Here is a 26475-nt window from a genome sequence, read left to right on the forward strand (position 1 = left end):
AACAGGACACACAAACATCCGCATACAGAATGACATATATACAAATTTATACAGAGACAAAATACATATAAACAAGTTGGGGGGGGGGGGGGGGGTCGAGCCCTGCCAGCAAGGTCACGCACTGTTTATCTTCATACGAAATCACCATGTTGTGCACATATGGTTGTGATGCATGTGCCTGGTGTACCCTTATCAGACAGGTAGTCATGATGGATATATTGGGTTTCATATATTTGTACCTCAGTGTCACTTAGATGGCATGCACTGCTCTCTCACTCAATAATAATAATGTTTTTTCAGCATAAGCACAAGGTCACAAACTGGTGGAGCATGGCAGAGTTGTACAGTTAATTAAATCACCTCTGGTAACCACAGGTAACTTACTGATTCCCATTTGATTTCAGATAGTAAAGGAATATAACTAAATACCACAAGGCAATTTTAGTGCAGGTGAGGAGAGAACACCTAATAGGCAAGTTAGCCTAGTAATTGCAGGTAAGGTGGGAATACCCAATAGATAAGTTATTCTAATAGTCCCGGGTTAGAGGATAACACCTGATAGTTATCCCAGTAACCACAAGTAAGGGGATATCACAAGGAAAAATTGTTATCATCAGATGGTTTTAAGTCCAGAACCAAGAAAAGTGGTGAGTCTGAGACTAGAGAAAGATGATGATGATGATGATGATGAACAAATGAAACGAAAACGGTAAAATGTAGCTTAGTTGAATCCCTTAAATGTGAAATATACAGCAGCAGCAGCTAACGTGTGTGTCCTCTATGTGGTCATTGAAACAAACAGAACTCGGAGTCTGGTCTTTTCTATGCATCTTAAAAAGAGGAAGGACACATTGAATAACGTTGTCCTGGATATATTATTTGAGTAAGACAGGTTGGTCATGGGTAGAATGTTTTAGATTACAGGTCTGTTTAATCAAGCCGACCTAGGGCTGAACAACAACAACAACAACAACAACAGCAGCAGCAGCAACAGCAACACTAAGCCATTAAGAAAATCTCTACTTGGTCACTCAACCTGTGAGAAATAACAGCCAACTCTGGCTCATGTCACACTATGTTCTTCAGAAAAGGACAAGTCTGAAGGAGAGAGACAGGATGGTCAAGGCTGGAAGAATACCTTTTGACCATCCATCTGACCTGACACTAAACAACAACAACAACGACGACATTGGCAACAGCATGAAACAACAAGGCAATGTTTAACAGACATGGAAGGGAAGGTAACATTCCATTAGTAAGAAGAACAAAAAAAATATCAAGAGTTAGTGAGGGAGGTAAAGAGAAAGAATAAGAAAGAGAGAGAAAGTGTTAGAGAGAGAGAGAGCGAGAGAGAGATAGAGAGAGGCTGAGGTGCATGAAAGAGAGAGGGTATTTGTTAGAGCCTACCTTTACAGCCTGGTGTTGTATGTGCTGCACTATGAAACCATTACCCAGTTGGAAAATGGTTTGAATTCGGGATTGTGGCACGTCTGTGTCCACCTGCAAAAGCGAGAAGTGCTGGGTCTCACCAAAGTCTGTTTGGCTTTGGGGTATTGGGGGGGGGGGGGGGGGTTAAGTGAGAGAGTTGCAGCAGTAGTTGTGTGGTGGTGGTGGTGGTGGTGTAACACAGTATGGTGAAGGTAGATAGGGAGAGTTTGTTAACGGGAGGTAGTAGCGTTAGTAGAGTCAATCACGAGAGGAGAGAGAAAAGACAAGGAGACAATTGGCAAAGTAGGGGAAGAGAGAGGGAGAGAACTAAAGAGTGACTGAGGGAGATTATATATATATATATATATATATATATAGAGAGAGAGAGAGAGAGAGAGAGAGAGAGAGAGAGAGAGAGAGAGAGAGAGAGAGAGAGAGAGAGAGGGAGAGAGAGAGAGAAAGAGAGAGAGAAAGAGAGAGAGAAAGAGAGAGAGAGAAAGAGAGAGAGAAAGAGAGAGAGAAGAGAGAGAGAAGAGAGAGAGAAAGAGAGAGAGAGAAAGAGAGAGAGAAAGAGAGAGAGAAAGAGAGGGAGAGGAATGTAAAGTTCTTAGCAGTATACAGCATAGCCACATTAATAATAGCAATTATAAAAAATTAAGAAATGATGACTTCATTATTTCTGACTAATTTTTCTTTTTAATACACTCGCATACACACACAAACATATGGCCAATTGGTAAAGAAGCTTGCTCCCCACCAGATAGTTCTGGGTTCAACCCCACATGCATCACCTAGGGCAAGTATCTTCTACAATGGTCCAGAGCCAATCAAAGCCTTGTGAATGGATTCGATGGACAGAAACTGAAGGAAGCCCATTATACATGTGAGTTTTTATATGTTCTGAAAATCGCTGAGCTACAGGTGGTGACATCATTGTCATCCCCCATTGGCTTTGCATCTTCGAGAAATATATAGAATAAGGAGATCCCTTACTTGAAAAACTGGCAAGGGTTAGCAACAGGAAAGGTGTCCAGTTGCAAAACAATGCCTCAATAATAATATTCCTTTAACCTAGTGATTCCCAAACATTTTTGGCACCCAAGCGCCGCCCCCACCTCATTTTCTACCACAAACATAGACCACTTTCTGCAGCAAATTCAAAATAACTGTATCTCACAAATAGAACTTAACCTACATAGAACAACGCTGTGCTGATGATGCTTAATGAGACAGAAACCTGTTTTCACAACTATTCTCTTTCTTTACAACAAAAAAACCCCAAAACTGACCAACTTTCTCTTAATGGCACATCAGTTGCAAAGAACTGATTATTTGTCTCTCTTCCTTATTCAGAATCAATTACATTTGTCACTGCATGTTTATTTACTTTCTCTCTGAGCAAAGACAGTTTTAATAAATCAAGACTTTATCATGTATAGTATACAGTGTATATCTCTTTGTCTTTGTTGTCTAAATAAATATCAGCTGCCACACTTATCTAGTTCATTTTCATTTTATGCACACACACACATGCACAGATGTATGGCTGTGTGGTAAGAAGTTACATATAGGTGTGGTTGCGTGGTAAAGAAGTTTGCTTCTCAACCACATGGTTCCGGGCTCAGTCTCACTGCATGGCACCGCGGGCAAGTGTCTTCTACTATAACCACAGGCTGACCAAAGCTTTGTGAGTGGATTTCGTAGATGGAAACTGAAAGAAACCCATCATATGTATATATACATATATATGTGTGTATGTATGTGTGTGTGTTTGTCCCCCCTCCATCGCTTGACAATCGATGTTGGTGTGCTTACGTTCCTGTAATTTAGTTTGGTAAAAGAAACCGATAGAATAAGTACTAGGTTTACAAAGACTAAGTCCTGGGGTTCGACTAAAGGTGGTGCTCCAGCATGGCCACAGTCAAATGACTGAAACAAGTAAAAGAATATATATATATATATATATATATATATATATATATATATATATATATAAAGAGGGAGTAAGAAGTAGGCAGGAAGTACATGGAGTGTACTCATTTCAATCAATGAGTAGAGAAAAGGAGTGGGGCAGTAACATATGTGATAGAATAAAACACACAGCCCTATCATGATAAACAAGAGGAGTAGTGGGGGGAGGAGGAGGTAACTACATGAAGTTGATAATATCTGTTACCTAGGTGACTTGAATGGTACAGAAGAGAGGGCAGCTGTAATGGGAGTAGTGGTAGGGTAGCAGGTGATGGTAGGAGTATAGTGTGGTGAATATGGTGGTGGTGGTGGGTGTGGTGGTGGTGGTGGATGTGGTGGTGGTGGTGGTGGGCAGAGTAAAGGAAATATGGACAAAGTTGGTCAAATTATTATCTCTGTTGACAACAAACGATTTCTCTCTGTGAAAGAAAAAACTGAGTAAGGTTTGTGTATAAAATGTGACACTGCTACATGGTAGGGAGACATGTGGGGCATTGAATGTGGAAAGTTTGTGACATGTGGGAAGAAAGAGATGGTGTATGTATGATGAGAAGATGTGTAATGTTTACCCGCATGAAAGGTGGAACACACTGAACTGATTGTTGGGGCGGAGGGACTGGCTACAAAAGGTTTTGGCTGATGTCCAGGGAACAAAGGACTCTTGGTCTGGACATGTAATACGAATGGAAGATGGGTGCTGAGTATTAAAAAGTGACATGAGAGTATTGCAGTAAAAAGTCACCCACTTAAACACCCACGTAAAAAACTATCTTTTCAAACGTCCTTCCCATTTGCATTCATACTTATTTACATATAAAACGGTATATTGTATATTGTCATTTAGAAGTCCTTAAGAGAAAAGACTAATGTATGAAAGATATGCTCTTATACTTGTTATTCAACTGGTACCTGTTTGACATGAATTGCTTGATTTATGTCAACAAGGCACAGTGTCAACACACACAAAAGTGCGAGTGAATATTCGCTCTTATACAGACATGTAAACTAAAGGGCATGTGTAAGGGGGGGTCCTGCTTACACATACCCCCTTATTCTCTATTTCTTTATTATGAGTATACTGTTGCGTCTGTGCATACAATTGTTTTTATGTCTGTATACAAGCAAATTACACGTGTATATGAACGTGAAGTGTGTGTGTGTGTGTATGCAGCTTTGTCTTTGCATATGTGAAATGGTATGCAAGCATGTACGTATGTATCTGTGTGTGGATATATATATATATATATATATTTGTATGTATATAGGGGTACTGATGACAATATTAGCTATGTGCAATGAACAGTAAATTAAAAGAGGTGGGGATGAAGTGGAAGTGTGGTAGGAGACAGAGAGGTGGAGGTGTGGTAAAAATGAGGGTAGGACATAGGTGAAAGTGTTGAGTCGAGATGTGGGAAGAAGTGTGAGTGGAAGCAAAGGTGGAAATGCGGAGAATACTTTACCAAGTCAGTGTGGCTATCCAAACAATCTGAAGAAGACATACACCTCTTTTTGCACCAGGAACATTTCTCATAATTGGACAGACAACTCCTGCAGTTCTTGATCTTGGAACACATGATGATATCATCTGAAATGGTACATAGGCACACACATAAATATATATCATTTACTGTTCATATATATATATACATATATATCTACAAATATAAACATGCACACACACACGAAAGTATGTATGTATGCACACACACACACACACGCACGTGTATGAAAAACTTAACAGTGAAAGTGCTTATACTATAAGCAAACTTCATCTCAAACGGTTCATATCAATGTTTGCAAAATCTTTTAAGTGTGTGTGTGTGTATTGGTTAGATGTTTAACCAATTGACTAACAATAAAGAAGTGATATTAAACAAGTGTGTGTGTGTTTATTATTATTGACATAATGACCCTCCCAAGACATGATATATATATATATATATATATATATATATATATATTACAGAGATGTACTTGCATAGCAAGCAACTTGATCTGAGATTGTGTGCTGAAACAAAAACAATTGCAGCATGGAAGGTGTTTATAAGTCAATTAAAAACACACAAAAAAACCGCCATTAGATTCAAATTTAAATTTAATTTGTGTCAAAATACAGAGATGCAGCACAAAGTTTTGTCACGGTTTCAAAGTGACGAAAATATTTTAGCACAAATTAAATTTAAATGTTGAAGTGAATCTAACGGTTTTTTTGTCTGTGTTTAAATGGCTTATATTTATATATATATATATATATATATATATATATATATATATATATAAATGTATATAGAGAGAGGGGGGAGAAGGGGGGGAGAGAAAGAGTATCCAACAATGCCATGAAGAGAATACTCGCCCTCAGACACTGCCATTCTTCTACTCCCAACACAAGAAAAGATCAACTTACTGTTTGGAGGACACACATAGTCCTTTTTATTGGCCAGTTGACTTCTGGGAACACAGGAATCTCCTGACCAAAAACATGGTATTCCAGGTTGGCTTTGTTTGCATGCAGTTGCATTTGTGAATGCTGAGCAATTTCCTAGAATTTAAGAAGGAAAATCATATTAATTGAATTGACGTGAATGTGCATGTATGTGTATGAGTGCAGACACAAACACATGGACACACATTTATCCACAAGAAACAGTGATTGTCTCTTTTCACTCATATCATGAGCCATCAGCTGATTCTCATAATATTTTCAAACTGTACATCATGTATTGAATGCTCTTTCATTTATACATATTACTTTAATTTACACAGCAATTTGTAGACAATAACAATGTTTGTTACACATTTCCAAAGAGCCTGGTTCACTGTATTTCTGACAGGGAGATTGTTTAACATGAGGCAAGCAATTTCATCTGATAAGCAAGTTTTCTAACAAATTTCTATACTTTATGCTTATATGAACTGGCAAAAGACATAAATTCACACACATGGATATAAAAGTAACGATGATGACGATGATAATATATCTATATATATATATGAAAAGCGGCCGATAAATGATGATGATGATATATATATATATATATATATATATATATATATATATATATATATATATATATATATGTGTGTGTGTGTATATATATATGTATATATATATATATATAAGATATATATCTATAAACAAATAAACAAATTGTGATTGGTAGATTCTTACCAGTGGTGTATTTTATGATATCACGTAGCATCCTCCCATTGAAACCATCGAAGATATACATCACACTGCAGCAGAGAGAGAGCGAAACAACATATCAACATATATTAATGGTGTGTCAGAACAGACAGGAACATGTAGTATGGCAGCAACACAAGGCATTATAGCTTTATAACAAACATGACAGTTCACAGCAATGAAGTATTGTAGGTTTATAGTGAAAATGTGGTACAGCCATTTTTACAGCAAATATGGCATGCCAAGTTTTCACAGCAACATGTATGTTTGGTATTGCTGTCTTCAGGGTAACATGTGGTATGAGGTTTTAAATGCAGCATGTAGCATGATAGTTCCACAATGACATGGTATGACAACAATCATTTTCAACATGTAGTATTACATGTTCACAGCAGCATGTACTATGAGATAGTAACATGAACGACAACTATATACATTAACTGGTATCACAGTACCACGGTGTCATGTATAACATGTAGAACGACTAAATCATAGCAATATGTGGTACAGAAGTCCTATAGCAACATGTGGGTGTGACAAATTTATGATCAAATATAGTGCAGCAGATCAAAGAGCTACAATTACATGTTATTTCATCAACTGTTACCTCACCAAACATGTATTTCCTTCTGCTACATGTCACCGGAAATTGCAATAACAAGAACTGGAGTAAAATATACAAAACTGGTGGCTTACTTGTTGTGGGAAACAGCAGCATGGCCAAATCTGGACACATCTTTCTGTAGGTGAGGTTTCTCTAAGCAATACCAATGATCACATTCTGCAAATAGAAAGGAAGCTTTTAGTCGAACCTGGATGGTTTCGCTTTTTTTATTCAACTTTCATAAAACATGTTGTAGAGGCACATGGCTTGGTGGTTAAGGTGTTGGACTCATGCTTGTAAGATTGTGATTTCAAGTCCTGAACCAGGTGATGCAGGCCAGGAGGCTGCACCAGGCTCCAATCTGATCTGGCAAGGTTTCTACAGCTGGATGCCCTTCCTAAAGCCAACCACTCTGAAAGTGTAGCGGGTGTTTTTTATGTGCCATCAGCACAGGAACCAGCCAGGCGGTACTGGCATTGACCACGGTCGAATGGTGCCTTTTTTGTGCCACTGGCACAAGAGCCAGTCAGGTGACACTATGTGTGTGTGTGTGTGTGTGTGTGTGTGTGTGTGTGTGTGTGTGTGTGTGTGTGTGTGTGTATATATATATATATATATATATGTATTGTATGTATATTATATATATATATGTATATATATATATATTGTACATATATTTCATATATATATATATATATATATATATATATATATATATATGTGTGTATTGTATGTATGCATATTATACACACACACATATATTACATACACAAATAGATAAATAGGAAGAGAGAGCGGCAAAAGAACTTACCAACATCATAGGCCATAAAGTCTAAAGAATAGCATTTGGCACCGGAATTCACAGAAGCCTCATTGTGGGTGTTGCCGCCAAATGTCAGCATGAAACCTTCAGTTGTAAGAATGGCCGAGTGGAGGAAGCGGGGTGAATCACTGCTCCGTAACACTTGCCTACACATGCAAAAAAAAAAAAAGAAACAAGCTATAAATAAAACCATCATTATCTTTGCAAGAGGTTATATAGTAAGGACTTGTCATAATAGGGGTCAATTCAATCAACCAACATATTTCAAACAACATATTTACAGCAGAGTCAAATCTAGTAATCGTTTTAGCCATCACAACCAATGGCCAATCTGGAATGGATCTAAAGAATCAGTAGAACCGGTAGAGCAACAGAGGAACTGCTTTGTCATATTCAGTTGTGTCTCTGTATGTACTGAGTTCAAACCCTAATGAAGTCAACACTGCCTTTTGTTCTTCCAAAAAGTTTTAAAAAATAAAAAAAACATAGCATATAAGTACAGGAATCAGCACATTTGGTAATTCCTTCGTCTCGAATGTGAGGCTTTGTGCCAAAGTCGGCAATTGTTATTCATCATCATGTAACGTCCACTTTCCATGCTGGCATGAGTTGGATGGTTTGGCTGAAAACTGGTAAACCAGGGGCTGCACCTGCTTTGACAAGGTTTCTATGGCTGGATGCCCTTCCTGACGCCAACCACTCCAAGAGAGTAGTGGATGTTTTTTACATGCTACTGGCATTGGTGCCAATGACCAGACACTTGGCTCGACAGGTCTACACAAGCACAGGATGTCACCAAAGGTTTCGGTCATCTGTCACTGCCTCCATGAGGCCCAACACTTGAACGGTGCTTTATATGTGCCACCGACACGGGTGCCAGTCAGACGGCATTGGCACTGGCCATAACTACGATTTCACTCAGGTCAAGACATTCGAGCGTGGTTGTTGCCAGTGCCGCCGGACTGGCTTCCATGCAGGTAGCACGTAAAAAGCACCTTTTGAGCATGGTCGTTGCAAGAATTGCCTGACTGGCTCTCAATCTGGTGGCACGTAAAAGCACCCGCTACACTCTAGGAGTGGTTGGCATTAGGAAGGGCATCCAGCTGTAGAAACTCTGCCAGATCAGATTGGAGCCTGGTGCAGCCTTCTGGCTCGCTAGTCCTCAGTCAAACTGTCCAACCCATGCCAGCATGGAAAGTGGACGTCAAACGACGATGATGATGATGATGTAAAACATAGAAAATGCTTATAGATAAGTATACATGTGTATATATATGAATTCACGTGAATGAATATATGCAAGGAGGTATACATACCAATATCGTGTTTTGGGTTTATATGAATAAAGTTTATCTGTGATGTGATTAGTTGCCGAACTAACAGAATGGTAGCCGCCGTAGACGTAGATCAACTGCCTATTCTTATCATAAACACTCGAGTGCCAACAAGTATTCTTCACTATTGCTCCAGACGTTTCTGGTATAAACCAGCTTTTGTTGCCTGCAAAGTACAGAGAAACAATTATTTAGAAACGGTCAATGAATAACCAACAGAATGCAGCCATGACCCATAGACTTGTAGGAGTGAGATTGTGAGTGAGTGTATATAGTCAAGAGAGAGGAAGAAGAAAAAATTTACAAACAACAAAAAAGTGAGGTGGAAAAGCTGAAAGAAACTGACCAAAGTAGAATTCCTGAATGCAATGCAGATAGCCATAAATGGGACTGTGACCGAAGAAAACATGCATCACATCATCAACAACATGAGCTGTGTGGCCAGACACAGCCAGCTGGTAGCTCTCCCATGTTGAATTTTTCAGTAGAGTCCAAACTTCCTGTCCCAGGTCAAACATCCAGAATTCATTGGAGATGTTGTTGCCAACCACACCTCCATACATGTACAGCTGGTTCTGGAAGATTGAGGAAAGCATCAATAATGACAGACAGACAGATGTGGTGTAAGTGTGCATGAGCGTAAGAATATGCTTGTGTTTGAGTAAATATACACGTGTAGAAGTGTATCCATGAATGAGCAAGTGCATGCTTGAATGTGCATACACAAAGACAATATCACTAAAATTAAGAACAACCAGCCTGACATTGTTATATAAAATTACAAAATAAGAGCCAGCTCTGTGGTTACTCAATGATGCAGAAGTCATTTAACCCAACTGATTTCTCTGACATAATTTCTTTGTTATTTATGACTTAGAAAAGGAAGTTTAGAATCAACAAACTTTTTGCGGGGCATTTAAAACTGGTGTGAAGAAGAGAACCTAGTTCGGTGCTAAACCTAGCAACAGATAAGTCTAGCACCCAAGAATAGGAATATCCAATGAGCTAACACACAATTTTCATTTAGCCAGGTTTAACCCACAAGGTTTTCATTGAACAGAGGCTGTAGTAGAAAACACTTGCTCAAGGAGTTATGCAATGGGATCACACTCAGAATCACAGGGCTATGAATGTGCCCTGGGGAGTTGGGTCCTTGATAAAATGTGCAAGAGATCATTTTGTGGTGCACTGTATGAAAATAATTTTACTTGAAATCTAGAAAAATTTCTGATTCTAGAGTTGTGTAACAGGAAAATATTAAATTCAGACTGGACATTATAAATCTGGTAGTTAGAGTTGAAATATTCTGCCAGGGGTTATAAACAGAAGACACCAACCCAAGATGCTCCAAACCTGAAACCACATAGTCACAAAGTAAAATTCTTGACCAAGCAGCCAAAATTGCACCTATGTATGTGGATGTGTGTGTGTATGTATGTGTGTGTGTGTGTGAGAGAGAGAGAGAGAGAGAATGAGGGTGTACGTGAGTGGGTGTATAGCTGTACTTGTATAGAAATTAAAGCCATCAGAGTGAAACTGAACTTACCTCATGAAGTACAAGTGAGTGTCCATGACGTGAACTCGGAGTGGGATTTCTTGAGTCAGGAGTGCTTGCAGGTGGATAAAACATTGTCCATTTTTCCTCTGTTAAATTGAAGCTGAAGTAAAAATTTGAGAAAAAAAAATTCTCTCAGAATATTTTAATCAATATACAATATAAAAATAATGATTCCCTGCTTCTTATTGATGTGTCTACATTACATAGATGAGAGTTAGATGACACATTGTACTTGCCATCATCATCATCTCAAACATCTGCTTTTCCCTGCATGCATGGTTTGGACAGAGTCTATTGAGGCAGATTTTCTACAGTCAGACGCCCTTCCTGTCCCCCGACCCTTACCTTGTTTCCAAGCAAGGTAAGATTTCAAAGGTCAAACATGTTTTCACAGAATACTGAAAAAAAAATGTTTGTTTTGTTATTTGGCTGTGTGGTAAGAAGCTTGCTTCCCAACCACATGGTTCCAAGTTCAGTCCCACTGCATGCACCTTATGCAAGTGTCTTCTACTATAGCCTTGGGTCAACTAAAGCTTTGTGAGTGAATTTTGGTAGATGGAAACTGAAAGAAACCCATTGTGTGTGTGTGTGTTTATGCCGTACATTCTGTAAAGTGGTTGGCACTAGGATGGGTATCTAGCTGTAGAAACCATGTGACAGCAGACAATAGAGCCTAGTGCAGCTCTCCAGCCTTGCCAGCCCCTGCCAAACCGTCCAACCCATACCTGCATGGAAAACAGACGTTAAATAGTGATGAGGAGGAATTAAAGAAAGTCTGAAAAGAAGTTGGCAGGAACGTAACAGAAGCAAATTCCAAACATCCGGTCTTCAGGGATAATAATAAAATTATTTATTTGAAATAGTTATGAAATTTCTTTCTGAAAGAACTTGGTTTGAATGTCTGTGCTAAAGTGCAGACTCAACTCATCTGGTCGAAGATAAAGAAACACTTCACTGGTATTATGCGGTACGTGAAAAAGGCGGCAAGCTAGCAGAATCGTTAACATGCCAGGTGAAATGCTTTGCAGTATTTCACACATCGCTACATTCTGAGTTCAATTTCTGCCAAGGTCAACTTTACTTTTCGGGGTCAATAAATTAAGTACCAGTGAAACACTGAGGTCAATGTAATCGACTAGTCCCCCTCCCCCCAAATTTCAGGCCTTGCGCCAATAGTAGAAAGGATTATGTGGTACATGAAAGGATTATCCCGTCATTGTTGTACTTCTACAGTTTGTATGTCTAGAAGTGGGGATGATGTGGGTTGCAATGGTGTGTAAATGTTTAAATTACTTACACAGACATCAGCATGGTATCTTCTTCAAAACTGTAACCTCCCACAACCCATACTGTGTCATTGACCTTAGCCACTTGATGAGATGCTCGGCCACTTATCTGCTTTTCTGGTGGTAATCGTGTCCACAGATCATTGCCATCTTTCCGACTACAATCATTACCTGAAAATAACGACAAAAAAATCTTGAGAATATCAAACGAAGACAGTGGACAGAACTGTGAGGTGTTTGGATGCCACGTGATGGTCAGTTTAGTACAAGTGACAGTAAGAGGACAGCAGAAGTAGAATCAACTACATACAGGACACAAGACAAGGTAAGACACAGGATTATAAGGAAACTCAGAAAGAAAATGAAAGACACAACAAGATGAAGATACAACATAAGGATGAAAGTCGACAAGAGAGAAGACATAAAGATACAAGAAGATGGAAAACACAAGAAGACAACCAAAGACATACTAAATGGAAGCCACTGACAGAAAAATAAGAGGACAAAGAGCGAAGAAGTCTAAAATGTTTTCCTCACCAATATATCCTGTATCACATTCACACTGATCGTTCCAGCAATTTCCGTGGTTGGAGCAATTATTTGGACAGAGTTCAATCTCACAGCCATCGCCCACATAACCCTTCTGACACCGGCACACATAATTTTCACAAAGGCCATGACCTGAACACTTTAATGGACAGCCACCAACTCTGAAAACAAAGAGAAACTGGAGTTCAAACAAGATTAAATGATATTCATACCTCTTTCAATAAGTTGGTATGATACGAAGTGATAGCTTACCTTGACCTTAACAATTAAGTCATCCCATAAATAATGCACGTTTTTATACTTCTTATATTTTTCAAAATTGAGATAAAGTTTTTTAATCTGAAATATACTCTCCTTCATTTTCTACAATGTTCTTCCATCTAACTGGTAGACTTGCAAGGCCCCTCTTCCAAAATTCACTTGTCCGTGATGAAAAATACTCCTCCAGTATTGTTCTGACCTCATCTACAGAATTCTTATTTTTTCTGCCCAAATGATTTTGAAGACTGCAGAATAAATGATAATCAGATGGGGGTATTGTCCAGCAAATATAGTGGGTGGGGCATCATTTCCCATTCAAACAGCTCCAGTCTTCGGAATGTCATCCTCACTGTATGTGGCCGAGCATTATCCTGATGGAAGAACACCTTTTGTCTTGAAACCAAAAATAGTTATTTTCTGATGGCACGGCAGTGTTGATGAATGGTTGAATGACCAAATCCAAGCTTCTCTGCTAATTTCTCAACAGTTACGATGGGATTTTGTCCCACCAGGACATCCTCATCAAGCTCTACAGATCTTCCATGGCAAGGCTTATCTTCTAGGCCGTAGTTTCCAGCTCGGAATTTCTGGAACCACCATTGACACTGGCTTACGCTTACTATCCAATCCCCATATACTGCATTAATATTCCTCGCACTTTCCTTTGCATTATTGAACTCATAAAGCAAAATATGCTGAATATGCTCCTTTGTCACTTTCATTATAGCTTTGAAAACATAACTGTTAAAATCGAACTGCACTCTTCAAAACTTGCACTAAGAATAAGTATCCTTCTTCACCTTAACTTGTATCCCACTAAATCTCTCCACTCCAACAGCACCATTTTCCCAAGATTCCAACTTACAACTGTTCAAAACTAAACAAGTTCATGGCCACTTCTCACCCCAGCTCCATCTTTCTTTCACCAAAGGTCAAGGCCACTGAATGTCCACCACATTAATATCATCAATCTAGGGATGAGCTAAAAAGGTTACGATGATTGAGCATCTTTTGCATCAATCATATCAATCAAGGAGTGAACTGCAGAGGACATGGTCACTGCCCAGCCTCTTACCACTATCTTTTATCTTTTACTTGTTTCAGTCATTAGACTGTGGCCATACTGGAGTACTGCCTTGAAGAATTTCAGTTGAACAAAATCAACCCCCAGCACTTATTTTTTTTTTTTTAAACCTGGAACTTATTGTATTGGTCTCTTTTGCTGAACTGCTAAGTTATAAGGGTGTAAACACACAAACATCAGATGTCCAGTGGTGACATGTGACAAACACAGCCACAAAGACACAAACACACATGTCGGGCTTCTTTCAGTTTCCGTCCACCAAATCCACACAAGGGGTTTGGTCAGTCCATGACTATTTTAGGAAACATTTGCCAAGGTACCAAGCTGTGAACCTGGAACCAAGTGGTTGGGAAGTAAACTTTTTACCTTACTGCCATACCTGGAAAAAAAAAAATCTTCCAGTAAAACAACTATAAAACAGCAACAACAAAATTGGTTTGTCCTTCCGGCATCTTAATTATGCAAGGGTTGGTAAAAACGGGACAGTCAGCAGAAATGTATTTAATCATTACACAGAGCGGGGCTGACCTTGCCTTCAATAAAAATAAAACTATTTGTCAGCCAACACTTACCTGTAGCTTATGTTGAATCCAGACATGTTAAATGCTAAATCACTGAAAAACATCAGATATGCTGACCCTGATTTGGCTGTAATTTCTATGTTGGACTCTTCTTTGTTATCTTCAATGATGACCCCACTGAAATAAATAAATAATAATAATAATAACAATATTAATCTTTTCTACTATAGGCACAAGGCATGAAATTTGTTTTTCAGTGAGGAAGGCTTAGTTGATTACATGCACGTCAGTGTTCAAATGGTACTATTTCATCAACCTCAGCAGAATTTGAACTCAGAATGCAAAGATGGCTGTTACTTGGCATGCTAACAATTCTGCCAGCATGCTGCCAATGATAACATTAATGATTTCAAATTTCGGTACAAGGCCAGCAATTTTAGGGGAGAGGGTAAATCAATTATCAATTACATTGATCCCAATTGTCAACTGGTACTTATTTTCATTGACCCCAGAAGGTTGACGGGCAGAGTTCACCTTGGCGGAATTTGAACTCGGAACATAAAAAGGACAAATGAAATGCCCCTAAGCATTTTACATGGCATGCTAACAATTCTGTCAGCTTGCCGACTAATAATAATCCTTTCTACTGTAGGCACAAGGTCTGAAATTTGGGGGAAGGGATTAAGTCAATTACATTGACCCCAGTGCATAACTGGTACTATTTAATTGACTCCGAAAGGATGAAAAGTGAAGTCGACCTCAGCAGAATCTACACCTTTATAATAATGACTTCTGATACTAGCACAAGGCCACAAACTTCAGGGTGCATATACTTGATTTAGCCCTTTAGCATTTAAACGGGCCACATCCCGTTTGATGTTTTATGTTCACACTGACCAGATCTGGCTTTTCACACCTATCCTATAATGTCATTCTAAAAACAAGCAATCACATTATTGAAATCTCAGAGATGAGAATGCATGATTAATTCAAAACAGTGTGAATAAATAAGCATTGCATTTGACAGAGTAATTTGAATGCTAAAGAATTAAAGACCTCAGTATTTTACTGGTACTTTAAAATTTTTACTTTACTGCTATTTTATTGATCTGCAGAGAATTAAAGGTAAAGTCCTCAACATCAAGGTTTAAACTTGGAAATATGAAGGTACATAAGTAATTCCCAAAAGGTAAATTTTTTTTTATTTTCCACTGCCCAACCCACAACAACAACTGAAATAATTGCTAGAGTCTCAGCAAGAATGGTTACCTGTAGGCTGCAAGGAGTGTGGAGAAAGCAGAATCCCCATCATAAATATAGAGGTGGTCCCATCCACATTCTGTGATGAAATGCAGCATTTGTATGTGAATTGGACGGCTGCTGTTTGTCGTGTTGGGGTTTATCAACCAGCTACATTTACAATTTTCAGAATAATTTGCAGGACCATCAGTAACGTAACCTGTCATGGATATGAGACTGAAATACAAGAACAACAAGATGAATAATTAATTTACAATAATAGCAATACTTGAACATACACATAAGCACCCAACAACCATCACCAAAATCCTTCAAACCCAACAATGAAAACTCAAGTGGGGGCCCTCTCAGTTGACTAATACCAAAGTAAGTAAAGAACTCACTGAGAAGTCAGTAGCAAAAAAAAAAAAAAAAAAAAAATGTAGTTTACCCTTGGCCTAAACTCTTAACGCCCAAGTGTACCTAACAACAGCAAGATCAATCTATAGTACCGAAAAGTAGTCTGTTCCTTGGGGAAATGCTGCCATGGCCCTGTATCCTACCTGGGAGAAAGCTTGCCATCCAAAAATCTAAAGATAATGCCAGTAATTTGAATTAATTAAAATACAGGAATAATAACAGGACAGTAGAGGCAACTCATATGACCTTGAGAAAGAAAGTAGACAGTGTTTTCTCAAACCAGAATGCTGGACTTGTGGTTTTGTATTTGAATAGTTTCTCCAAAGGCAGAACTTAGCAGTTCAGTAAAAGGAACCAATAGAATAAGTATTGGGCTTACAAAGAATAAGTCCTGGGGTCGATTTGTTTGACTAAATGCGGTGCTCCAGCATGGCCGCAGTCAAAATCACTGACACAAATAAAAGAATAAGGAATGAACAAGTAGGCTTCCAGAAATCACAACATTGTAGCAACCGGATACTTTTGTAGTGCACAACAAGAGCCAGCTTTCGGTAACAGCTTTTGTAGATTATATCAGGTCCTTGGGTGGTGCAGATAAGCTAACTGCTTGGAAGGTAGTATGGGAAACTGCACCACTACACATTCAAATGGGGCTGATAGAAATGCAGTGTAATGGGACATTAAAAGTAAAGTACGACTCTGTGGGTCCCGCCCAGTTCACTCGCTTCATACCTGAAGCAAAGCCCCAGCTCCGTTTACATGCAGTTTGAACACTGTCTTTGTCTGGAAGCACATGTCTGTGCGAGCAGCCGTTCTCTGTGATGAAGATGAATAGAACATCATATAGGATGTCGTCTCACAGATGACCATCGGCAATCCATCCTGAGAGTCTCAACAACATAGAACTTTGCCCCAAACATCAATGAACTCCTTGCCAAGATGCCAAGTTTGTAGCTCAGACAAAATTGTATAAAGAAAATTGAAAGTTTTGATTTATCATTTTAATTTTCACTGAAACACAAATTTTAAAATTATATTTTCTTCTTTTTTTTTTTGCAACAGGTTCTTATTTTAAATTTTTATAATTTTGACAGGAGATACTTTTATGCAGAGCAAAATGTTTTAAAGAATTTAAGGTAATTTATTTTTGGAATGAAATTATATACCATCTGTTTCAAGACATGTTCAAAAAGTTTTAGTCTGTTCAATAAATGTTTATCCTGTTCGGCCTGTGACGTAAGGTGTGCTTTGAGTTTTGGCCCCCTGTGTGATTGAGTTTGACACCCCTGGTGTAAAGGCTGAAACAGGGGCACAGAATAGACAGAATAACTGATGAAAATAGACAGAGGCTCTTCCTTTATACAGCATTGGCTTGGAGGAAGCAACAGCAACATAACTATACTACAATACACACCAGATCCTCACTAGCACATGGCATGTCACTGCACAACATGTCTTCACTACAACATGCCACCACACAAGTTGTTGTGCAGGACAGTACATGCAACTCACATGACCTTGAGAAAGAAAGTAGACAGTGTTTTCTCAAACCAGAATGCTGGACTTGTGGTTTTGTATTTGAATAGTTTCTCCAATTTGCCACAAGTTTACTGAAGCCTAACTAACACAACACGATCAAATGTATTTTTGAACATGCATGTGTGTGTGTGTATAAGTGTATAGATATAAAAATGCATATAGATAGGCATCATATTCAGTTCACTGTTGAGTGATTTCACATGGAACATCAAGCTGTGAGAACATCTGCTTTTCAACAATACATGCTGCAAGCAATTGATTTTAGCACAAACAACCACCAAGCTGAGAGAAAAGATCAGATTGGCAACTAGGAGCACAGAAGGAAGAAACAACTACAACAACAACAACAACAGCTATAAGATTGTGAGAGATAAGCTTATCATAAAACATTGCATTTTGTGTTCATTTGTCCCTTATAGTCCTCAACAGTTCAGAGTTCAGGTCGCACCACGGTCAAATTTACCCTCCATTGTCCCAAGGTCAAGAAAATACTCTCTATATAATACAGATCAGAAGTGCTAAGCAGTTTCTGTGTGCGAATATAAACTTGCTATCAATTCAAATATGCTTGAGGCATAGCTAATCCAATAAAAAACACCATTCACTGTATTTTGTGATGAAGAAAATTTCTCACTGTAGATAAATAGGTGTAAATATTACACCAAGACACTTCTAAGAGCAGCTCCCACCAGGTTGATGGATGCATACATTTTGGAGTAGTTAACTCCTCTTCAGCATTAGACACTGGAATTGACAAGAGACAGGTCTCTCTTAAATGACTTGGTGTATTTTCCCCTATTTGTCTACAGCAGTGGTACTCAACTGGAGTGCACATGGCCCTTAAGGGTCCACATAAGATTTTGTCACAGAAGTTTATGAACAATAAATTAGTTAATAGAGTTCTATATTTAAGAGATGAGGAATTATGTACTTTCTTTAGATTGGATGGATATTTGTCCTCATCTTGTTTGTTGTTATCACAATGTGGGCATATGGCGTAGTGGTTAAGAGCGCAGGCTACTAACAACAAGATTTCGAGTTCGATTCCAGGTAGTGACCTGAATAATAATAATAACAGCGAAAAATACCTTAAGAATGAGAACCCAGGTTCAAAATATCCCCCAAGACACCTGATGAAGGCTGGAGGGTATATCAGCCGAAACGTTGTGTTAACAACAAACAAGATGAGGACAAATATCTGTCAAATGTAAATAATGTGAATAAATTAGTTATACTTTTATACTTCTACAATACACATAAGATGTTAATTTTTTTTTTTTTGTATACAATTCCTAATAAAATTTAATTATAAAAATAGGATTTTCCTTTTTTGTTTTTTTTTTAACATGGAGGTCCAGTAGAGTAGAATGGGCATCAAAGGTGTCCACAAACAATAAATGTTTGAGAACCGCTGGTCTACAGCAAGAATTTTTCTCCATCACAAAATACAACGAATGGCTTTGTTTTAGGTTCGGATATGCCTCAAGCTTATTTGAACTGGTAATAAGTTTAAATTTATCTTTATATAATGTTGTGGAATCTTATCAACTAATCTCTTCCTCAACATATCTAAAAATCTGGCCTTGTGCTCTGGTTTAAAATAACTGCCACAACTACCATCATCATCAGCAGTATTTCTTTCCATGGGTCATACAATCCACTGGGCTGGCCTATACCTCCTGGTTCTATAGCATCAATCAAAAGCGGTACAAACCTCCACATTGATTAGGACACTAATCTACATCATCATCATCATCATTTAGCATCCATTGTCCATGCTGGCATGGGTTGGACAGTTTGACCAGGGCTGGTAAGCTGGAAGGCTGCACCAGACTCCAGTCTGATTTGGCATGGTTTTCTACAGCTGGATGCAAGGTGCCACGCAGTGGGACTGAACCCGGAACCATGTGGTTGATAAGCAGGCTATTTCCCACACAGCCACTCCTGTGCCTAAGTCATGTTGGTAGAGGAGTCAACCCCAAGCTTTTCTGAATGCAAATTTTGGCCAGAATAATTTAACCTGTATGCTGGAACATAAGTAATTCCAGGCAATGAGGGAGCATACATGTTTGTCAAACTGATAAGAAATAACAGCCAAATCTCCCTTAATCCCAAGCATATGTCATAAATGATTCTGCAAGGCAGGCAATGGTGATAATTGTGAAGTCAATTATGAATAATTTATGAAACAATGGACAATAGATATTTTGCGTTTACCTACACATTTAGCAAATGTTATATTTAGCAATTATAATATTTGTTCCCCACCACCACCATCCTTCTACTTAAATATTGATAATAACAAGCAGAGTAAATAAGAGTGATTAACTTACTCTCAAGAGTATATCACATAAGAGTGAATAACAGGATTTTATCTTAGAGTGGTTTGAAGTATTCCAATTATTTTTCTACTTTTATGTGGTTAACTCTCTGACACATACATTACTCTGGCAAATGTAATGCTTATTTATGCACTTAGTTTTGAATTACATTATTTCCATTTGACGGATATTTGTCCTTGTTTGTTGTTAACACAGTGTTTCGGCTGATATACCCTCCAACCTTCATCAGGTGTCTTGGGGAAATTTCGAACCTGGGTTCTCATTCCTAAGGTATTTTTCGATGTTGTTGTTATTATTATAATTATTATTTAGATCATTGCTTGGAATTGAATTCAGAATCTTGGGGTTAGTAGCCTGTGCTCTTAACCACTACACCATATACCCAAGACACCTGATGAAGGCTGGAGGGTATATCAGCCGAAACGTTGTGTTAACAACAAACAAGATGAGGACAAATATCTGTCAAATGTAAATAATGTAAATAATTCTTCATCTCTTAAATATAAAACAGTTTTGAATTAATCCGGGATTATCTCATAGCTTCAAAATTTCAATGAATGTGGTAATTTATTTTTAGAATGACATTGTCGAGTATGTGACAGGCCAGATCTAGCAGACTTGAACATGAAACAAGTAGAATATTTTTGTTGGATTAAAAGGGTCAGTTTAACTGCTAAAGGGTTAATAGGAAATAATTTACTTTATAATCTCTTTTGAATGTTTCAGTCATCAGAACTGCGGTCATGCTGGGGCACCATGTGGCAGAGTTTTTAGTTGAACAAATTGACCCCAGCAATTTTTTTAAAGCCTGGTACTTACTCTGTCAGTCTCTTTTGTTGAACTACTAAGTTATGGGGATATAAATAAACTAACACCGGTTGGTCAAGCAGTAGTGGAGGACAAACACACACACACACACACACACACACACAACAGGCTTCTTTCAGTTTCCATCACGCAAATCCACTCACAAGGCTTTGGTTGACGCAACGCTGTAGTGCCACACAATGGGACTGAACCCAGAACCTCTTACCACACAGCCATGCCTTAATAATATTCATAGTTTTAACTTGGCCATCTCTATTTTACCTGTTAAGAGAGCTCATTACACACAAAAACAAAGTACCGGGTTTCTTCAATTAAACCCTTCAAGCAGGGCTGTGGAGTCGGAGTTAGAAACAATTAATAGGTAGCTGGAGTTGGAGTCGGTAAAACTATACCGACTCTGATTCCAACTCACAATGTCTTTATTCGCCGACTCAAAGTCCAAGCATAAGTATATGCTTTATGAGATATGTAGACCACAATCACTTAATTACATAAAGAGGAGTCAAAGTTGGAGTCAGAAGCAGAGTCAGAGGTGGCAATAGTACAAGAGTTGGAGTCAAAGTTTTTTGTTTCAACTGGACAGCCCTGCCTGCAATCAACAGCATCAAAAGTTGCTATGAATTCCACAAAGCAAATGATGGCTTGCTGCTGGTGACTCCAAATCTGTGAGATTTTTGGCAGGGCTGAGGCAACACAGAACAAATTCCCTCTTTGAGAAGAGTTTCGGAATGTTCACTTACCAATGCAGACACCAGCAAAGACAAATACCAACACAGATATCAATAGATATCAATAGTAAATTAGAAAGAGATTTCAACACAGACACTAGCACAGGCAGATATTGCTGCAGATACAGCATAGAGAGATATCAATATTTACATATATCAAAGAAGATATGACATACAGCATATGTATTCAATAAACTATTAACAACAATATGTCTAAAGTTAAGGCCCCTGAGGACATCAGTGATGGGAGCAGGATGAAAAAGACACTAACTCTTGTAGTATTTAACAGAGCAAAAATGGTATGAAACAAGGAAATGAAAAGCAAAGTCATGTATTGTGTTGGTACATGCACTCCCATACACAAGCAATACACATGATTTATAGAAGAGTAATTTAATTAGAATAAGTTAATTGGGTAATCACATACTTTGGACACTGATAAAGATATATATATATATATATTCAGTTAGTAGACCTGGTTCGTTTAAAACCGGTGAAGACACAATTAAAATAAAGGACATCATAAGCATCACCGTCATAGTTAATACACTGTATCTTCACAAACATACATAATTGAAGAAGACACACAAAGAGTGAGGGTAAAGGTCACATTTCTGTACAAACTGAACCAATCGAGAGACATTAGATAACTAAAACAACCAGTGAAATACATATAAGAGACAAAAGTGAGAAAGATTACGTGAAGATTTCAGAAAGCTAGAATTCAATAATGCAAATTGTAAAAGTCTGATGACAAAGGGTAATGAAACTGTGAGAGCCTTTTGGAATCAGTGACAGTCAAGGGGGTAAAGAAAACTGGTGAATGTGTATGGAATATGTATCAGTGGTGTGATGTTGTGAAGCTGTGAAGTTAGAGGACTTGTAGTGGCTGAAGAGACTGTATGGTGTATGTGTTGGTGATGTGAGTTTGTAATACAGCATCGCATGACAACTCAAACCCTTTTGTCCTAAAAAGTGAAGTCCACATTATATACATAAGAACACAGGGCGTTCATAATTCTTTTCTACTCTAGGCACAAGGCCTGAAATTTTTTTGGGGGGGAGGGGGCTAGTCGATTAGATCGACCCCAGTATGCAACTGGTGCTTAATTTATCAACCCCCCCCCCAAAAAAAAAGAATGAAAGGCAAAGTTGACCTTGGTGGAATTTGAACTCAGAACATGAAGATGGACGAAATGCCTCTAAGCATTTTGCATGGCACACTGATGACTCTGCCACTGATATTCGGCTCAAATTTGGACAGAAGGCCGGCAATTTCAGTGCTGAGAGAAACCCCAGTGTTCAACTGGTACTTATTCTATTGATCCTGCAAAAGGATGAAAGGCAGAGCCGACCTTGGCAGAATTTGAACTCAGTGCAGGAGTGGCTGTGTGGTAAGTAGCATCCTTATCAACTACATAGTTCCAGGTTCAGTCCCACTGTGTGGCACCTTGGGCAAGTGTCTTCTACTATAGTCTCAGGCCAACCAAAGCCTTGTGAGTGGATTTGATAGACGGAAACTGAAAGAAGCCTGTCCTATGTGTGTGTGTCTGTTTGTCCCCCCACCACCACTTGACAACCGATGCTGGTGTGTTTACATCCCTGTAACTTAGAGGTTCGGCAAAAGAGACCGATAGAATAAGTACTAGGCCTACAAAGAATAAGTTCTGGGGTCGATTTGTTCGACTAAAGGTGGTGCTCCAGCATGGCCGCAGTCAAGTGACTGAAACACCTCTCAGGATTTTGCTCAGCGTGCAGACAACTCTGTCAGCTTGCCACCTTAAATGGTATCAATGGTAATACTGGTGGTGGTGGTGGTGGTGGTGGTGGTTGTTATGACGATGACAGTGGTTAAAATGCTAATGGTTATTAGTGACAGGTGTATTTGTGGGAAAGAAGAGCAGGGATGTAGATCAGGGAAGAAGAGGTAGTCGTAATATGGTACTAACTCAAGTAGAACAGCAACACCACCAACAACAACAGTGGCTGTATAATAGCCATGGTGTCACTGAATCATGCTGTACAACATTACGAACAGCAGCAGTGATGGTGAGAGGGGAGTTTCATTTGACTCTGGTGAGAACTCTCACCTTCTTTGAAATGCAATGATAACATCCGATGTCACCACCACCCCCACCTCTACCACTACATTGCTCATCAAGAGGAGGAGGAGATGATGCACGGCAGCTGATGAGGATCACTGAAGATGAGGGGAGTTTCACGACAGTATTATTACAGCTTATAGACTCTGCTATTTCACAATATGATTCACACTGGCACCATCACCTGCACGTCCACATTTAGGGCAAAGACGGGGTTTCTATGGGATCGATCCAAATGCTAAAAATAGCAGCGAAATCTCATTAAAATCACACCACACTGACTTTAAAAAGGTGAGGAAAATACATTGGAGGATGTAGTACTAGATGTACAAAACAGAAAAAAAAAAGACAGACTAATCGTGGTTAGAACATTTTCGGTCATAGGTGGGACTGATCGCAGATGACCTGGGGTTGAACAACAAGAATGATGGTAATAAAAGGAAGTGTGGTTTCTAATGCAAATGTCATCCTTGAAAAGTGAGTTGCATGGTTAGTCAATTGGAAAACTAAGATTCGTATGGCTACCGGTTTCGTTTGTCATGAATGAAATGTAGAAAGCGTCCCTGATGATATACGAAACAAAAACAGGTGAGACAGAAGGGGACAAGGTACTCAAAGAGAGGAGTTTGTACGCAAACACACACACACATTCACACACTACAAACACGAGACACATTACTTAATTACGGAATATATTAGAGAGACACTAAGAGAGCGAGGAAAGAGATAGGATTATTTGCACAAATAAGAAAAAGGATTATGATAATGACAGTTATGACGATGTCGTCTGCGATTATAACAAAAACAACAACAATAATAATAATCCTCATAAATTCCACTAAAGTCGGTTCTTCGTACAATCGTACAGCTAGCCTTTCTATCCCTCCCACCCACCCCCAACTTTGCGTTTCCCTTCTCCTCCTCCTCCTATTACTACTCCTCTTGCTTCTTTGGTAGACGTTTGAATGAAAAGCTATCACATGAATGAATGAATGAATGAATGAACAAAAAACGAACGTAGTTGGCACTAGTAAAAGTAGCAAAAAGACAAAAATGGTGAACTTCTTTTATAGTAGTCGTAGTATTATAGTCTGTTGTAGAGTAATAGTAGAAGGGCCATGCGAGGTGGAGGGGCTGCTGCAGCGAGTGACACTGGTCATTTTCCACGGTTATACCATCGCAGTCATTACCACGGGGCGCGGATGAGCACACCATTTGTTCTGGGTGGGGGGGGGGGTCCATGGCCCCCACTCCTTCCATCTTCTGCTGCTTACTCCCCACCCTTTTCCCCTTTTCTGTTTCTGTGTATTTGAATGATATAGAAATTTAAAATGTGATTTTACTGTATGATTGACTATGGGAATAAAACATTTGTCTCAAACTCAGGTGGGGAAGAAGAAGAAGAAGAAGAAGTTATGATCATGGGAAAACATGGGACACAGTCATTGCTGCTGCTGCTGATGTCACACAATCATCTCACTGTCGCAATATACAAATCCCAACACTTCCATTCCCCTCTAACCATTTGCCCCCCCCCCCACCCACCACCACCACCATACTCACTGCCGTTCTTCATCACCATCATCTACATCCTACCTAGTGTCTCCCCACCATGTCTCAGACACACACGCACACACACACCACCGCCACTACACTCCACCCTGACACACACTATGTTCACCACTACCAATCCCATCCCGCAACAAGAGACACAGGGTGGTGGAAAACAGGAGCAAAACAGACAAAAAGTACGTCGTCCCCACCCACCTCTCTCCTTGTTACACATGACAAAATCTCCATCTTAAATAATATATACACAATAGTACTTTATTGAATAACAACCACATATACACACACACACACACTCGTGCTATATAATTGCGCCATGTCTCAATATACAGTTTTCAACCATTGTATCACTATATATATATATATATATATTACATACACACACATACACTAAGTCTATGGAGGAGGAGACAGATACACAGCCATCCATTGACTGACTCATCCCAGCTGTATTTCGTTTAAACTACGACCACACGATTCAAGTTGTCATCATGTATACATGGATTTTGTGAGTATCTGTGTTTGCGTGTGCGCGTTACGACAGAGCTTGAGTGTGTGTTTATAAATAAGTGAGGGTTGTCACTCACTGGCGGATAATTCTTGTCATGAAAAGTCAACTATACGACCTTCTCATGCATGGAACGACGAAGGAACATCTTAGACACAAATGCATTAAGAACAAAAAAAAAAAAAACAGTCAAAATAACGTACCATGATCGTAAAATTGTTCGTTTAATGCCTAACGTTTCGAACGTGAATCCTTCATCAAAACGAAAAGGAAAGAGAGAAGAAATATTAAAAAATTAAAATTAAGAGGGCGGGGAAAGAGAAAAAGTATCTAGCAAGGTGAGCGATTGCTGCTTCATAAAGTGAGTGAATGTATGTAACATTGGTGCATGGATGTCTATAGGGGTGAGCATGGTGCATATGTGCATGTCTTGATGTGCAAATATGCATTGTTTTAGCTTGTTGGTAGATGTATAGGTGTATGTGGGCGATGTGTGCACATTTTGCATGGGGTTGTGTGTGTGATTATCTGTGTTGGGTATGTGTGTGTGGCTTAAGTGTATTTTCACAGTATGGGTAGCTGTGTATGTGAGGATGC

The 26475-nt window shown here is 38.9% G+C and overlaps 1 protein-coding gene across 2 annotated transcripts in view; it reads right to left on the reverse strand.

The window, feature by feature from the left end:
- LOC106868615 (attractin-like protein 1) overlaps positions 1-26475 on the reverse strand; it is an 82385-nt gene that overhangs the window by 48890 nt on the left and 7020 nt on the right. Inside the window, exons 2-14 of one of the 2 annotated variants that reach the window (XM_089362915.1) lie at positions 15873-16079; positions 14655-14780; positions 12726-12898; positions 12200-12359; positions 10891-11002; positions 9691-9919; positions 9327-9510; positions 7999-8156; positions 7280-7364; positions 6569-6633; positions 5804-5938; positions 4860-4984; positions 1408-1500 (exon numbers count right to left, since the gene is read on the reverse strand). In XM_089362915.1, coding sequence (XP_089219041.1) covers positions 1408-1500; positions 4860-4984; positions 5804-5938; positions 6569-6633; positions 7280-7364; positions 7999-8156; positions 9327-9510; positions 9691-9919; positions 10891-11002; positions 12200-12359; positions 12726-12898; positions 14655-14780; positions 15873-16079 — 1852 coding nt within the window. The remainder of the gene's footprint in view (positions 1-1407; positions 1501-4859; positions 4985-5803; positions 5939-6568; positions 6634-7279; positions 7365-7998; positions 8157-9326; positions 9511-9690; positions 9920-10890; positions 11003-12199; positions 12360-12725; positions 12899-14654; positions 14781-15872; positions 16080-26475) is intronic. The other variant, XM_089362916.1, reaches the window with a different exon arrangement.

Source organism: Octopus bimaculoides, chromosome 14, assembly GCF_046866305.1.
Source record: "Octopus bimaculoides isolate indiv1 chromosome 14, ASM4686630v1, whole genome shotgun sequence".
NCBI classification, from domain to species: Eukaryota; Metazoa; Mollusca; class Cephalopoda; order Octopoda; family Octopodidae; genus Octopus; species Octopus bimaculoides.